Genomic DNA, 16,980 nt, shown 5'->3' with positions numbered 1-16,980 from the left:
ACTATACTTCATAACAAACAAGTGACGATGTACAATTGTGCATGCCCATCTCAAGTTAGTTGCATATATTCTGCCAAGATTGCATTTTTAACATCAAGTGCTGACATAAATCTGTTGACTCAGCTGATAAATTTCTTGATCATCTGTGTGATTTATCTACTTGATCCCTACTTGATCTTCGTGCTCAAAAAAAAAAAAAAAAAAAAAAAAAAAAAAAAAAAAAAAAAAAGCACAAATTCTTGTTTAAAATGGATAAACTTAACACGTTAAATAATGGATATGGATAGGGAACAATCTTGTCTCATCTATCTAAATACCATACTCTTTGACCCGTTTTAAGTTTAAGATAAATATGCCCATTATGAGAGAGACTAGCCGTATTAAAAATATGATCAATACGAATCGTTTGCTCCAATTCGGGACAATCCATGGTGAGCCGAGAACACAAATATGAGCAATGCGAACCCTTGGTTCGACTTAGTAACAATCCTTTGTGAGGAAGCCTTTGTCTACTTCAAGGTGTCGGTCGAATGTCTGAATGCCCAAACCGGAGGGAATTAAATGTCATGATGGAGAACCTATTCAAGATATGGGTCCAACTGGACCATAAGGCAATTGATGAAGTTCAAGATGAGAATACTGATGAAACACTTGGCTGAGTTATAATTGTGATACGAAAGAGCAACCCAGTCGCCACCAAATCTATGGAACTGATGTCCGCGGGTACAATTATTAACAGCGTATACGACACAGACACACGATTAACTCCCATGAACTTATGGTTGCCTCTTATCTAATCCCTAGTGATGATGGGCGCATGCTCGTGTATGATGAAGGCAATTGAGCTGGAGAAGATGGAACATTTGGATGTCTTAGACAGGATTTGTGAAAAATCTTAAACAAGGGAGGCCAATTTATCTGTCATGTCTAGAAAAGATCATGCACGCAACGGTGTGGCCGTGAACGAGGATGCGCCTGAGTTGCAGAAACCCGAGAACATGATCATGACGGAGAAACCTCAGTCTTCAACACAACCAAAGAGGACACTTGTGAAAGAGAAAGCACATGGGAGCCATGTCTATCAAAGGTGAAATCTTACTACTGCCAGAATGACGGATGGACATATCCTCCGTGCAAGGGAGATCATAGGACGGAACTGGCACTAAACTAACGACTCAGAAATTGTACTATGTTATTAGGGAGAGGAGTAACACAAAAACAAATTTGTGCGGTTTAAAGGCACTGAAAATCATTTTACTCATGTTTGTAGGAAATACACAAAATTTCGTATACATCAATTCACATTTACATGAACTTATATCTCAATCCTAAACAAATTGGCAGTTCCGTCTCCTCACATGTCAGTAACTTGACAAAAAAAATACAATGCAATGCAGCTAAGGACATATAGTACAGGTGATAAATAACCAAGGCCGAATCCAAACCGTTCTCAGGCTGCATCAAAGAAGCATGGCAATCTTGCCATCTGCTGATCTATTTATGACAATGCCCTATGGTATCGTTTTGCATGTGTGTTAATTTCACGTTAGCACATTGTAGCGCACGACTGTATAACTCACCTAAATCTGGCATGAAATTTTGATGATGATTTTCCGACCATTGAAGATAAGTTTGACATATTTGAATGGTATATCTATCAATCATCTGCAGTTGCTCCTCCCCATTTCCGCACCCTACTTAATGCTTCATCGGCCTGTAACAACAGAGTGAAGTTATGGAAAATTTAACAGAAACTAATGTAGGAACATGCATGAATGGAAAAGGTTGGTTGAACTTACTTCCTTCTTCCAGTTTGTGAGAGATGTGACTACGATTAAAATAGCAGTTTGCAAACAGATTCCGCCTACCATTCCTCCCCAAACTCCCTGCAAAAATATAATATATAAATTAGTCCCAAAATAACGAAAAAGTGAATGAACATATTATAAATTACTTATATAAAAACATAACCCAGCCAAAACCCACTTAAAACCCTGCTTACAACATGTCCTATGCCTTAAACAGCTTCCTCCCATGGTGAGGTAGGGGAGCGTCGAATGCACACAGTTTTATTCCGGTGTTGAAGGCCAATGTCTTCGGGTGACACGTGATGAAAATTAGTTCAAGACTTGCATTGACCGACTGCTACCTCGCAATACTCAAACTATGTTTGCCTTGTAAATTTCAGTGAAATTTTGAAACTATCCCAAATAACTGACCCACCCGAGTATATCAAGTCACAGACTAGAAAAATATTGAGTAACAGGATTTGATACAAAATTTATGCTTGGTTACCATGACTCCAAGACCGTATTTGAATCCAAGGAGAAGGCCAGCCGGGAGCCCAAAAAGATAGTAACATGCAATATTGATGTACGCCACAAGTGATTGCCATCCTGCTCCAATAGCAACCCCTGAACACAGAAGTAAGAGCATAAATAAGAAACTGGGAGTGCTGTATGGAGAGAGTACACTAATGTGTTAGATCACTTAGATTGAAGCTTTCTATTCTAAAAACCTTACCTGATAGTACAGGTTGAAGACTGTTGAGAAGAACTGTGAATGCCAACACAATTGATATTCTTGTTGTTTCTTTAGCCACAGCCTCACTGCTGGTGAAAAGATGAGGGAAAGTGTCTCGAGTTGCAAGCACCACTAAGAAGGCAATAAATCCTATGGCCACTGATGTTATGGAAACTACCGTTACAGAAATCTTAGCTTGTCGATAATTGCCAGCTCCAAGCTCATTTGATACTCTTACACTGTTGTAAATAAGAACATACCCCCGTGAGTGTCTTTTCATGCTATCTCCACATAATATCACAAATGATTCTATGATTCTAGAAGTTATCATAGCTGCCATTTGATTATTTTCATTGTTAAGAGGTTCAAGAATTATCATTCTTTATTTTTGTATAAAATTGAAAGGCTTTTACAAGAAGAAAACTGGATGCAGGTCAAGATGTGTTACCTAATAGCAGCATTGAACCCAAACGCAATCATTGCATCCCATCCTTGCAAGTTCATGCTGCAAACACAAAAAAGTTTAAAGTAATAAGGAATCAGATGTCAAAAAACAAAATTGCTACTCGATCTTAACTGGTTAACCCATATCTAAAAGAAAAACAACTTGTATTCAAATGAATGGATGATGATAAAAATGTACAATGAATTGATTACTTGAATGGGTTGCTAAAGAATCTTACCATATAGAGATAGCATCAACAGGTATCAAAGGGTTGGGAAGAACGCCTACAATAACCACTAGCATCATCAAGTACCAAAGTTCCAAGCTGTACAGGTCAACATGCAAACAATGTATCAAACACAGCATGTACAAAGCGCATAAAGATTCTGAAGCTCCCGTCTTTAAATCAAATCATTTTCTATTGCATACTGTTAAATACATGTATGGGCAATTGGGCATTATTGAGTCCATTTTACAAGCTAAGAAGGTTCCATCCTAAACCAATTAACAATAGGAGTAGTATCCTATGTCCTATAAAGTGATAAATTTTCTCCACTTTCTTCAACGTGGGACACTCACATGTGACATATATATGGATTAGAGTTCTACACACATACTGAAGACATTTCACTATTTCAGCAACAAACAGCTGAAATTTTGAAAAATGCACACTATGCTCTTTGACTCTTTGAATGGTAGCTGATTTCGTAAACATTCAAGGTATAGGCGTTCCACTCCTTCCAGTGTTGGAGTTGGCAGGAATATTTACATATTGAATATAACGAACGAAATTTATACTCCATCAATCTCAATAAAAGGCTGTCATCTATCATTACTTTTTCATGCCAAGTTTTCTTTACACTTTACTCACCTTTGTGTGCATGAAATCTCACTTAATTTTCACTTTTGAAACTTTATTCACTTTCTATTTTATTCCCGCCTTTCTTTTTTTTTTCAATGTTATCTCACTTTCCATTGACTATTACAATTAATTACTCCTGTTACCCTATACATCACTATGACAATAAGATATTAATGTTGATAAAATGAGAATATCACCAACATAACTTGCTGGGGTGGCATTAAATATCTTTTAGCAGCATAATAGCCGTTATGTGAAATTCAGCTTACCAACATCATTGTTAATATTAGGCTGTACAAACACGTTAGATACTTCCAAAAATTTTCACTGATACTTGACCGACAAGGCGATACTCATGTGCAAAGCTAGAAGATAACAAAAACAAGCTGTGATAAATAAACATTGGACAGGGGCTAAGAGTCCTTGTGTGCTATCATGTTATTGGACTCTCACATTAATCATGATCAACAATGTGAGCAAATACCATTCTATTGAGCATTGAAGGTGCTTGATCTAACTAAGACATAACCTAACTAGAAAGGTGGTAATGTTTTTTGGACTAGAAATATCTTGGTTTGACATTTTCATAAGCTTATGCCTTCAAGAGTAGATATAAAAATAGAGAACTAGGAAGATGAAAAAGATACCATAACATGACAGCAGAAGCTGCGGAGAGCTTCACAAAGCCCCACAAGTCAGCAAATGCTAGCCAGGACAATCCACTCCAAGCGCCATCTGACTTTGTATAGATAATGTAAATAAGCTGGAGTATGACGATAAGCCACCACGAGATGTTGAGCATGATTGCTGCGCCTGCCAATCCCCAGCCTAGCCTCAGCATAAAAATATAACTCAACACTGTGTGGAGCACCAGTACAGCAGCAGACACCCACGCCATCACAAGCACTTTCCCCTGTGATTGCAAGAATTTTTGTATAGGAAAATGGAAAGCATAGGCAAATAGTTGAGGCATCATCCACAAAGCAAACTTGCCTGCACCACAGAATTGCATTGTAAATTAAAACAATATTAGATAATGTACACTTGCTTGTACAAATTATCACAAGAAGTCCGAAATTTCTGAGTACCATTATGGCATTATGCCACAAGGAAATAATAGTAGTACTTCTGAACAACTAGTCAGCTGAAAGCCAAAAAGAAAAATTGGTATCGGCTACTATTCTATTATCTTATGATTGTAAGCATGAGCATTTACAATTTGGTCCCCTCAGAATTGAACCTCGTCAATTATGCTGAGAACAGACTTGAAACTTGTTCATTTAGTTATACGTGATGTTCGAATTGAGAATAAAAACTTTCAATATACCTTCTGAGGCAAGTAGATAACCCTCTTTCACAATCTATGCATAGTTATTAGTTCACTAAATAGTTACTACTACCTCTGTTTTTTAATACATACTCCACATGACATTTTTGCTCATCGAGACGACGACTTTTGACTTTCATTTCTTCTGAAAGATACTTTGAGAAATATTATGGTGAACCAAACGACATTAAGCAAGTATGGATTCAGAACATCATACCCCTATACTATCAAATCCCATTCTATTCTATTCCATCTTCTTGAACCAAACGACCCCTAAGTGAAATGCTATATTCCTATTACATCGTCAATAAAGGATCATTTGTGATAACAGCAATGAAAATTGAAGGCCTAGTTGATGACTAATGATGATATATATTAAGCCACGAAAAAAAATTAGCAAATTCATGGCAGGGAATTAATAAAATATGATGATCTTGATATTAATACTTTAATAGATCCTAGCATCACATGGCGAGATTAATTAGCAAGCTACATTCAGTTCTGACTTCTGTCTACAGTTTAACAATGTGAAGGAAACTCAGAAATCCAACCTCGTCCAAGTTTTGCATCAACTAATCATATATGTATTACTGAGAATTATAAATGAGACACTATTCTTCATGATTGCCAGTTACTGTGCAAAACGCTAGCTTACCCTCGTATCCACCGGCCAAGGTTCTGATGAACACAGAGTCACAGACCACTGGTAGATAGTGCAATTATTAAGTAAATAATATTATGAAACTGTAAGGATTGATCTTTACGATGTAACTCAATTAGTTTTATACATTTTCATAAAAATTCTACCAAGGTAGCTCATGAGCTAGCCCATAACTCAATCAACATTCATTATTTAAGTGTTATTTATGGCTTTATGCTATGATGGGATTCCTACCCCTAACCACTTGAACTTCTAATATCTGAAAAAAAAAATAATGATAAATAACACTTAAATGTGTTTTCCCCTAAAAAAAGATCAACTTAGGGGTATCCATGTCCCTATTGACAGAGGATGATACAATGTCACTAGGCTAAGCGTCTGGTTAGAACCATAGGAAGATTAGGATGACCGAGCAATGAACAAATAACATTTAACACCAAGTCCTTAAAAGTAAACGGAATAAAGAAAAACAAAGCATTATCAAATGCATGTGAGAAGACAAGCTTAGCACACCGTAACCAAGTCAGAGCCTGAAATGATGAACCTGACACGAGGATATATAGCATGCGGCTAGGCTTGTGAGCAATATTCGAAAACGAAATAATTAAATGATGCGATAGAAGGGCACAAGCGTAAAAGCAAAAGAGTATTAGTCTGACCTGCAGCTTCAGAAATCTCAACGGTTGTGCCAAAAAATTGAAGGATAAAAGATGAATATGTATAAAGTGGGGTGAGTAAGAAGGCAGTGCCTAGCAAGATGACCCATGACCTCTGCATGTACACCCCCAACATTTTAATCTTCCCTGCGCCAAATGCTTGCCCACATAATGTTTCCAGTGCACTCGCCATCCCAAGCTGCATTTTCCGAACACAAAGTATTTCGCCATCAATTGATTATCTCAAGGCTTATACTATAGCATATTTTGACAGCAATGCCAACAACATTACTCCACTACCTTACAGGCTCTGGGAAATGGGGGTAAGAAGGTCAAATTTACGCAGCCTTGCCCCTCTATTATTATAGTGCCAGTCTTTTTTAGAGTGAAGGTAATCAAATGTGGGCAGTTGTCAGGCCAACGTGAATTTTGTGGCATGCATACACGTGGGGTTGTCGTGTCAAGTGTCGGGAGTTCGGGACTGGTTAGTAGGCTGGGCCTATGTGATTTTTGGAAAATGCAGTGTCCGCACTAGCTATTTTCACTGACCAAACATCCTAGTCCAACTGACGGAGCGACCCATTAACAACTCTATTATACAGAGTTATTTCAAATGAAAATTGCATAGAATGAATGCTAATTCACAACAGTAAAAATTACTCCCTCCCAGTCACTATAATGTTCCCTCTTTCCCAAAACGGATTATTCAAGTAATGTTCCCCTTTCTATTTTTAGAAATTTTTACTCTTATTTTATTCATTTCTCTCTCCTATCACCAAACCCCACACAACTCTTTTACTCATATTTTATTACTTTCCTTTATGTTTTGGGCCCACAATTCTTAATTAACTACTAATAATTCATCCCTCTCTCCTACCACCAACCCCACACAACTCTTTTACTAATATTTTAATACTTTTCCTTAAGTATCGTGCCCATATCAAAGGGGAACATTATAACGACTGGGAGGGAGTAATTTTATTTAAAGAAAAGTTCATCTAGTTTAGCACGTCATTTTACATGTTTGAGTTGTTTTCATCATTCAACATGACAAATACTGCGTCTTTTACATCATTAGATTATGTTTAACCAACATAAAATTCCAATGTACATGTATACTGTATGTAATTATGTAATATGTATGAAGCTACGCTACAATTATTGACATGATACCAAGGAATTCGGAGTCTAGGCATTCTATTTGAATGAGGCATCGGGTATTCTATACTACTATCACAGGCTAAAATCCCCCGTCCATTTTCTGGGCCATTAAGCCTCGATTTGATCAAAAACAAAAAATATTAACCCTGTAGGTCATAAATTTGGAAAGATAGTTACAAAATAACATTTGGTCACAAATTTCAGGATTTCTACTGATTTTTCAATAGTAAAAAGTATAGTGAAGAAGTTATGATCTGATAACTCCACCAGAGGACCCATACTCAACAAACATTTGAGGTTTGAAAAGTCCTACATACAGGAAGGAAAATTCAAAATGAAAGTTTGAGTTCAACTTATTAGCGTGGGTCCAGCGGTACGACGACTAATCAAAGCTGAACAAACCACAAATATACTTCAATGTTGGGACATTGAGACTGGGTGACAAAAATGTCATTCTAATTTAATACGCTAGTAATGACGACTTTGAAAAGCCATTAGTAGGTTAAGTAGGAGCACTTCCCACATAACCCAAAAGCACAATCCACCATTTATTCATCATGATCTAATTGAAGAACCATGCCTAATTGGATTGGATAAAGATGGTACACAGAGAACAGACTCCAAAAATCATGAAGATCCCTAAAAATAGTATAAATCATCTAGCTGAAAACTAGCTCCTTATTTAGAAACAAATCCTAATTAAATTAACACAGTAAAATAACTTCATGTGTATCTCGCATGATCCGAGGAGGAGCGAAATCGTATAATAGACCTAGCAAAACTGACCATACCCTATGCAACCCGAACTAAACAAACAAACAAACACGGATATTACCCTGAACAAGAATTGACCCCGTAATCCGAATCAACCCAATTCGCAACCCCCAATTGTTCTGTTGACTCCATATCAACACACTTTGAAACAAACCTGAACCCGAAATGACAAGAATTAACCCTGAAATCCAAATATGACCAGAAACTCGAATCAACCCAATTTGCAATCCCCAATCACCCTTTGACCCCATATGAACACACTTCGAAACAAACCTGAACCCAAAATGACCGGACCTGATCCGATCCAAATACAAACATACCCGAACCCAAACCAACACAAACCCGAATCACCCATTTGTCAGGTCTACGGGTCAAATCCAAAAATAGAAACTACACAAAAAACAGTAGAATAAACAGAAGTACCATGACACCGAAAGCGAGGCCGGCGATGACGGAATTCTCCATAGAAACAGCAGCAAGCTCAAGTTCACCAACTTGACCAGCAAAGGTCTGAGTAAGAGCACCCATGGAATATTGACTAATAGAAGTAAAAATAGCAGGTCCAGCAATCTGCCATAGCTTTCTAGACTCATGATTAAACTCAGCAATTGCACCACTATTGACACCTTGTGATATTTGGCGTTGTATTATTAGCTTCTGCTTTTGTTGCTCATCTTCAGTCATTAATGGTGTCCCATCTTCTATTTCCTCTGTATTCATCATTTTTTATCAACTGGAAGTTACAGATCCAGTTGATAATTTGATATAGTAATGTTAATAATGGAGGGGGTGAACTGTGAAGGAGAGGTAGGAGGGTAGTTTAGTATAGACTTGGTCTTTGAATTTTGTGTGTGTGAATTGACAACGGTATTTCGTGAGGTGGGCGTGTGGGACTTGAGTTGTTGTCTTTGGTCATTTGTTTGGTAGGAATCAAGATTGGGGAAATGTATAATCTTGGGGAAATAATCAAAGTGGCTTGAGTGTAGTGGAGTGCGGGAGTTCCTCAAAGCGTTACAATGGCAACGAATTGAGAGGTTCCGGGTTCGACTCCCTATACGGGAGTGCTGTGGTTACCTGTCATCTTAAAAGATGTCTTACATGGCATAGGTGGTTGCAGGGTATTGCATGTGCCCGGGGGGGATTCAACCCCTCGTCACCCAAAAAAAAAAAAAAATAATCTTGGGGAAATGTATTTAATAATCTCGTATAAAATTGGTTTATACTTTATACAAGTGTTATTGTAAAATTAAGTGATACTTTTCTTTTTCATTATTTTCTTCTCTCGGATTATTCAGGTTTTTTTTCCCTTTTTTATTTTGAAAACTTTTACTCTTATTTTATTCATCCCTCACTCCTATCATCAAACTCACCCCACTCAACTCTTTTACTCCTATTTTATTACTTTTCTTAATGTTTTGGTCCCACAATTTCTTATTTAACTCCTAATTATTCATCTCTCTCTCTCCTATCACCAAACTCACCGAACCCTTTTACTCTTTTCTATTCCCTTTCTTAAATTTTGTGCCCACAAAGAAAGGGAAGAAAATAGAGACTAGAAGGGAGTATTTTTTTAAGAAAAAAATTTGACGATAAGGTCATACGCTTTCTGATTTAATTTCAGACCATTTCACTTCAACTCAACTAATTTTAGTTTAATTCAATTCAGCTTCATTTAATTCAATTTAGCTCATCTCTTCACAAATTAGCTCTTATTTCAGCTTTATTCAGTTCAGTTCAATTCAGGTCCTTTAGCCAAAAAGAATATTGCCTAACTTCAAAAACAATTTTTTTTTTGTTTTGTTTATGATAAGAGTATTAAGGTTTTTGGTATTTGAAAGGTAAAACCGATTAAGAAGAAACTTACTCAAAACGCCTTCAAAAATTAGAGGTACATTTGTTTGGTGTAAAAGAATATATTTAAATATGTAACGTTAAGTTAGATTCTGTTTTTGGGTTATATTGGTTTGATATTGACAGTTTTTTTTGTTCGAAAGTTGGGTTTTATTGTGTTTGAAACTTTGAATCAATATGTGATTAGAGATTTCATTACGATATTCTTATTACTTAGTACTTCACTCACTTAGTCATCAGCTGTTCTTTAAATCAAATATAGTAACATTTGAAGATTTGATTAGCAAATAATCACATGTTTTGCATTTGGGTCGTGCCATGTCCAATAACAATAACCCTCCTCTTCGCATAAGGAAAAAACCTTAGCCCATACATGTCATCTTGAGTTGAGTTTATTTGGGTAGAACAAATCAAATTATAAGGGCATCCACAATAGATGAACCTCTAAAGAGGTTTGTCATGACACATCATCAATTTAACAAACCTCTTCAATAACAAACCCATATACAACAATAGACAAACCTTTTTAAGGTTCATATCATAGGACCCACATAAAATTACCCATTTTTTTCCCCTCATATATATGTTGTTGGAGAATAAAAATATACTAACTTTTAGGGGACCACTTGCCATGTCAATCAACAAACCCGTATACAAATGTGTAACCATTCCTATGGATGAACCTCAAACCCCATCTCCAACAATAGAGAGGTTTGTCAACAAACCTCTAAAAAGTACACAAACCCTTGTTGACAAACCTCTATTGTTGATGCCCTAAGTGAGCGTAGGTCTATTTTGGTCCCCAAAATTTGTCGGATCGAATTTCAACACTCTCTTTTTTTTTTCCAATAATGGTCATAGGCTCTAATTCATACTAGGTTATCTATGTTTCATGTAATTATTTTTTACACAATATATATATCACATTTATGTGTCTTAATCAATTCTTTGTATTTTACAAAGCCCCAAGGAATTATTTAAAATTAGTAACAAAAGGTAATAATTTTGGGCATTTATTTCAATTGTTGGACATTGTACAATATAGGTTAATAATTTATTAGGAACGGAAATAATTGAGTAGCTTTATTTTAAAGGAAAGCGATATGGCGACACCGGGTGTTACCGAATCTCGGTAACACCCTAATAAAAAATTGCTAAAATTAAAAAGTAAAACATCTCTTTTCACATTTGCGCCAAAAATTCAGAGGGTAAAAGTGTAATTTGACACTAAGTTTGAGGTAAATCTAACAAAACAGAATCAAATTGATGAATCATGATTATTTTGCAGCATAAAAATTGTGAACAAGAAAGAAAATGATGGATGCTACTTGTATAACAAAATCAAATTGACCGCATAATGTTTTTATTGCTATGTGGAGTATCATTCGTGAGGATAATTCACAATCGCTTAGTTCAATTTTGCTCATAATAAATTTAGGTTAAAATACTTAGCAATCGAATTTGATCTTCGCTAATTCATCCGCTTCTTCGAAGTTAAATTGATTGTCCTTTATGATTTAAAGGTGAATAAGTTTTAATAACTACTCGGCCGTATAATTAATTTACTTAGTTTGGAACAATTTTGACTATTACTATGATCAACATGTAGTGTAATTTGTTAATGATACTTTCATATAAATCAAAGATTTGAATAAAGTATGCCTTTAAATCAAGACTTGAAAAAAGTTGGAACAATTCATGCTGGAGAACCATGGCCATGAGTTGAAGATCTTCACCCTATTAAAATGGCGTTGATAAGTAACTGAATATCTATTTGATTATTGTAATCAATTAAAACATGAAGTTCCTAACTTACCCTTTCTTATTAATTAAGTTGAATTTCAAGAGTTAAGGGAGGGAAATTAAAATACTTAAGTAATTTACAAATATTGTTCTTCGAATTGAGTAAATCGAAGAATGTCGCTGCCGCCATATCATTTTCCTATTTTAAAAAAAAAAAAAAACACACACAATAAATATGATCGAGAATATTTTGGTAGGGACTATATTGGAAGCTCTTCTTTGTGAGTGAAGTAAAGTCGTTTTTGGTGGACAAATCATTGTAGCACTGAAGAAGTTGTTGAAGGTTCAACTGTCAAGAGTGTCAACCAATGACATGTTTGTTTAAAAGTGACCGTTTCATACGTAAAAGATGTTCAAGAGAGTAACTTTCAATGGAATTCAAATTGTATTGGAATTAATTTGGGCTCAGTTTAACATTAATTCAGCATATTACAAATAATGAGTAAAGTATATTGTAAAAGCAAATTGTAAATTGTATAGGAGGTTTTGTTCGTAGTTGTTTTGGTAAATTGTTTTTTTTTTTGTGACCAAGAATATCACTTACCGACCGCTGAGGCAATCTTTTTCGAGGTACTGGAGGCAATTTAATGGGTTAACCCCAACCAAATCGAACCCAAGATGACTTGTTTAAGAGATAAGAGTCTTTACCATTCACAACCGACAACGTACTTCATTAGTTAAATGAGTCTTTTTATTGGTGGATAAGTTGAGACCTCACTTCTAAGTTCTAACTCACCTGTGAGCTCATTCTTAGCAATTAGACCAGGAATTAACATGCTTAAAGAAAAGAGAGAAGGAATTAACTATGTGGAAAAAAAATTAAGTTAACTAATTATTTGTTCAGCTTGTTTTATTGCCTTGAATTTGATTTGCACTCATGTAACTCCTCTTTGTTCGGTTGCTAACATCATATAATTAGTTAACTTATATTTTTTCACATAGTTAATACATGTTTATTAAAGATAAATTTGATTAATAAAATATGTTTGTTTATGAATGACCAATGACCAGTAATTCATTTACTTGGGAATATATTGTAAATATTACCAAATATGGATTATTAACCCGTTTGTTTATTATGAAGTGTGAATTTTGTTTTGGTAAGCATGATCCAAGAGCGGTTTGATTATTTTTGTTGTCTATTCCAAGCATAAATACGGAGATAGTTTAAAATTCATGATTATCAAGAATTTAAGCTAAATCTTTAATTTAACCATTACTTCTAGCCTTCTAGGGAAATGATAATGTCACTATAATTTTCGTTAATGATAAAACAACAAAACTAAGTCTAAGGGCATGTTACTATATACTATTCATCGTCTCACATTCATGAATGACATTAGTAATTTCAGAGTAGCGTTGTGCGTTATGCCATCCTTGCTTATTTGGATTTATGTTTGAAGAGTTAGTGGCTGCTGGGGCAGGTGGTGAGGCACATGTTTTAAAACTAAAACGCATTTGTGGAGCCGACTCGGCGTCAGCGGCTTCGTGCCGCACTTAAGTACTTCCTCCATTCAACTCCACTCTACCTATTCACAATTGTGTATTCAATTTCAATTTTCTCTCGATACGTAAGGGGAAATATATTCATGTGGGATCTTGTTTGATTCGTCTTTACGAGTACATTAAAAATATCTAACTTTTATAATTTTTGCAAATACATAGCTAACGATATCTAACGCGTAAAACACGCGTTGACAAACGTGAAAAAAGAAAGTGGTAGAGTGGAGTTGAATGGAGGAAGTATTATTATTCTCATTGACATTGATGTTTGAAAACTGAAACATTATAATAAGTCAAACCATAATGTTAAAGGCTGATACATTCTCGTAACAAACATGGAGAAATGTTAGCAAAATCCTCTTAAAAGAGTTGTATACAGCTCGTATATACAAACGAGTGTGCCATAACTTAAAAATTTTCAACCTCACTCACAGTCAATCACCCTACATTTTCATACTTCTATGACATATGCAATTACTTTTTGTTAGTTGGAGCACATCCTTTTCCCCTCAAAAATATATACACAATTAAAAACTAAGCATAAATAAACTCGAATTAATCCTTTCTCCTTTTCTCGATAGTAAATATCTCCCTTGAATCCATTCTTGAGTAATGGCTAGAATAATCGTCGTCCATCAAACTTCGAGCAATCCTGTTCTTATAATCCTTAAAGAACAGTATAAGGATGAGACCGTTACACGCTGAATTAAATCCCCAGGCACCAATCCCGTTACACCCACCTCTATTAACGCTTAAATAATGTAACAACATTACTCCAGCGTGGCACACCAAGTTACACGCAAGCAATACAACCTGACAGTTCACAACAAATGGAAACTTGGCACGTGGCAGTCCAACACCAACCCAAAACTTGTACCCGTAAACGACGGCGTATAGAAAAGTCAACAACAATATTGCAAGCACTTGAAAAGACTGAGAAAACTCAAGCCACAAAAAAGACGTGAGCAACATACATGACTGATTCATAACATGAAAGAACGTAACGGGACGACGTCGTAATATCTTCAAAAAAGTCCTAGGGAGGTGTAGGAAAAGCCTAGAGAGGTAAAAAGCGTAAGACCAGAAGAAAACCCGGCCTGAAGGCCGGGTTCCTGGTGGAAAACATAGGAGCCACCTTACGGGTGTGGTCCGAAGGTGGCTCCGTCTCCAAAGCCACCTCGAGTTATCGTGTATCTCAGCAGTGGCGGATATAAGGGTGCCAGCGAAAATGATGGTGGATGTGAGGCAAATGAGGAGGGTGTGTAGGGATGGGATGGGGCCTAGGGGGAAGCGAAAACGGCGGCGGTTAGGGAGGAGGAGGGAGAGGGTGTAGTGGAGGAAAAGAGAGAGGGTGGTGTAGATGGTTAGGGTGTAGATGAGGAATGACCATGTTGAGAACCATGTTTGGGTTGGACCCCACCTGAAGTTTAGTATGGTTGGGTGGTCGGCTAGGTAATATTTGATAGATTGCATGGTGTTGTAAGTTTATGAATGTAATTGGTCTTGTGAGATTGGAAATGTATTGGGTATTTGGGTATGACCAAAGTAAAACAAAGTTCCTTAGGGTGTTATATATAGGCGTTTGAGATTTGAATGGTCAAGTTTAGGGTTAATTTCTGGAAAAAGAAAATATTGGTACAAGTTTCAACTAGTTTATTTATTTATTTTTAGGGTAAAAAAATAACTAAAATTCAATTATAAATCATACGATCGGATCCATACAATCACGTAAAAGTATTTTCATAATGTTCTCGTAAAAGTTTTATGATGTAGTATCCATTGACAAGGAAAATATCAATGTTTTTGCGATCTTCGTTTAGGTGTGGTCAGATCAGTCATCTACAACATGCAATACAATGTAGCTAGCACACTCATTTTTCATTTCAGTACAGTTTTCACTAATTACTCGTATTTAGTAAAAAAAAAAAAATACTCCCTCTATTTCGGTCATTTGTTGTCTTATTTCATTTTGAGGTGTCTCAATCAACTGTTATATATCCTTACTATTTCAAGAATGAACTTGATGAGCAATTTAATCATTTACACTCAATTTGGCCCATTTGTCATTTAGTAATTGACCCCTACTCTTTTCTTAGTCTTGTGCCCAAACCAAATAACAACAATTGACCAAAACAGAGAAAATAACTATTTTTAGTTTAATTCGGAATTTTCACATTAATAAATGTATAGGTAAGCGGTACATTAGATGCTTCTTCATTTGGAGGACTTTTGTAGCTCAAAAGCATATAGTTGAAAAATAGTCCCCTCTTCTTTTTTTAGCTCCCGGATCATGTTGGATCTTTTTTCAAAGTGATAATAGAAGGTTCCGTAGGCGTGGTCTTTTGAATTGTCATACTTCTAGAATCAGAGGACTTGTGTATTGCGGAGTTATATTAATTTTCAGTTAGGATAGATTTAGAGGTTCTTACGTAGACATTGACAAGTAGGCCACTACGACTTTTTGCAACGCAAAATGCTGACCGCGAGCTTCTTGCTACGATTTATTAAGAGATGTCTAATTGTCTATGTTGGATGAGGATGATTGTGAAGGGAGAGTCTAATCTATGTGTGGAAACACTCCAGCACAATAACTCTTCACGGGTTTAATAAGTTTAATTGCTTGCATAACTCGATTTTGTTTGGATTTGAGGTTAATAGGATCACAAGAGTGGTACCGCTTTATCTCGTTAATTTTAATATACTCGTATTTGTTGTGCGGAAGCGTGAATATCACGTGTTGGGCCTCTGCTGCATCTATGTCCACTGCTTATAATAGTACGATATTGTCCGCTTTGGGCCAAGCCCTCACGGATTTACTCTTGGGCTCCTTCCCAAAAGCCTCGTACTATTATATTCTCTAGACACTTATAAAGATGATCTTCCATCTTTATTTTACCGATGTGAGACATGGGTTTGCACCCTAACAAATCCTCCCCTCAAACTAAGGACCATCATCTTGACTCGTACCTTGACCTCCATGGAGAACTTCAACTTCCCACACCCTACAGCTCCAACTTTCTTCTAGACACGCCTTAGCATCACCAAGACTTAACCTCCCCTTAACCGACACACCATGTGTCTCCCCATGGGTCTACTGTCCCTCCATGGGACTCTGTGCTACAGTTGCGTGCCAAACTCCTCTGCATCCAATATAACCTGGATCGGGTCCTCCCATCTCACGGTAACTACCGTGGGACCAATTTTGCCTCCACTAAGCCTCAGCCCACCCCACCGGGTCGCTGACGATCTTCTCTTGGGTGGCCTGCCGTCTCACAACTGTGAGACCAATGTTGCCTCTACTAAGCCTCAGCCCTACCTTGCCGGGATCGCTGACGATCTTCTCTTGGATGGCCTGCCGTCTCACAACTGTGAGACTAATGTTGCCTCCACTAAGCGCCAGCCTACCTCCCGGGG

The 16,980-nt window shown here is 36.6% G+C and overlaps 2 protein-coding genes across 2 annotated transcripts; both read right to left on the bottom strand.

The window, feature by feature from the left end:
* Positions 1 to 1,223: 1,223 nt before the first annotated feature.
* On the bottom strand, positions 1,224 to 9,368 carry LOC141586700 (protein DETOXIFICATION 33-like). Its single transcript, XM_074408008.1, has 9 exons — positions 8,833 to 9,368; positions 6,478 to 6,673; positions 4,478 to 4,823; positions 3,207 to 3,293; positions 2,972 to 3,028; positions 2,524 to 2,762; positions 2,296 to 2,414; positions 1,800 to 1,886; positions 1,224 to 1,714 (listed from the first exon to the last, which is right to left on the bottom strand). Exons 1-9 carry the CDS (start codon positions 9,130 to 9,132, stop codon positions 1,658 to 1,660), a joined length of 1,488 nt encoding a protein of 495 aa, XP_074264109.1. The 5' UTR covers positions 9,133 to 9,368; the 3' UTR covers positions 1,224 to 1,657.
* A 4,481-nt stretch (positions 9,369 to 13,849) lies between these two features.
* LOC141658703 (fatty acid elongase 3-like) lies at positions 13,850 to 15,095 on the bottom strand. The gene has a single exon (XM_074465578.1). It carries the CDS (start codon positions 15,037 to 15,039, stop codon positions 14,122 to 14,124), a length of 918 nt encoding a protein of 305 aa, XP_074321679.1. The 5' UTR covers positions 15,040 to 15,095; the 3' UTR covers positions 13,850 to 14,121.
* Between the last annotated feature and the right edge of the window lie 1,885 nt (positions 15,096 to 16,980).

The sequence above is a fragment of the Silene latifolia genome, chromosome 6 (genome assembly GCF_048544455.1).
Source record: "Silene latifolia isolate original U9 population chromosome 6, ASM4854445v1, whole genome shotgun sequence".
Lineage (NCBI taxonomy): Eukaryota > Viridiplantae > Streptophyta > Magnoliopsida > Caryophyllales > Caryophyllaceae > Silene > Silene latifolia.
This window is presented reverse-complemented; position numbering and strand designations above follow the sequence as displayed.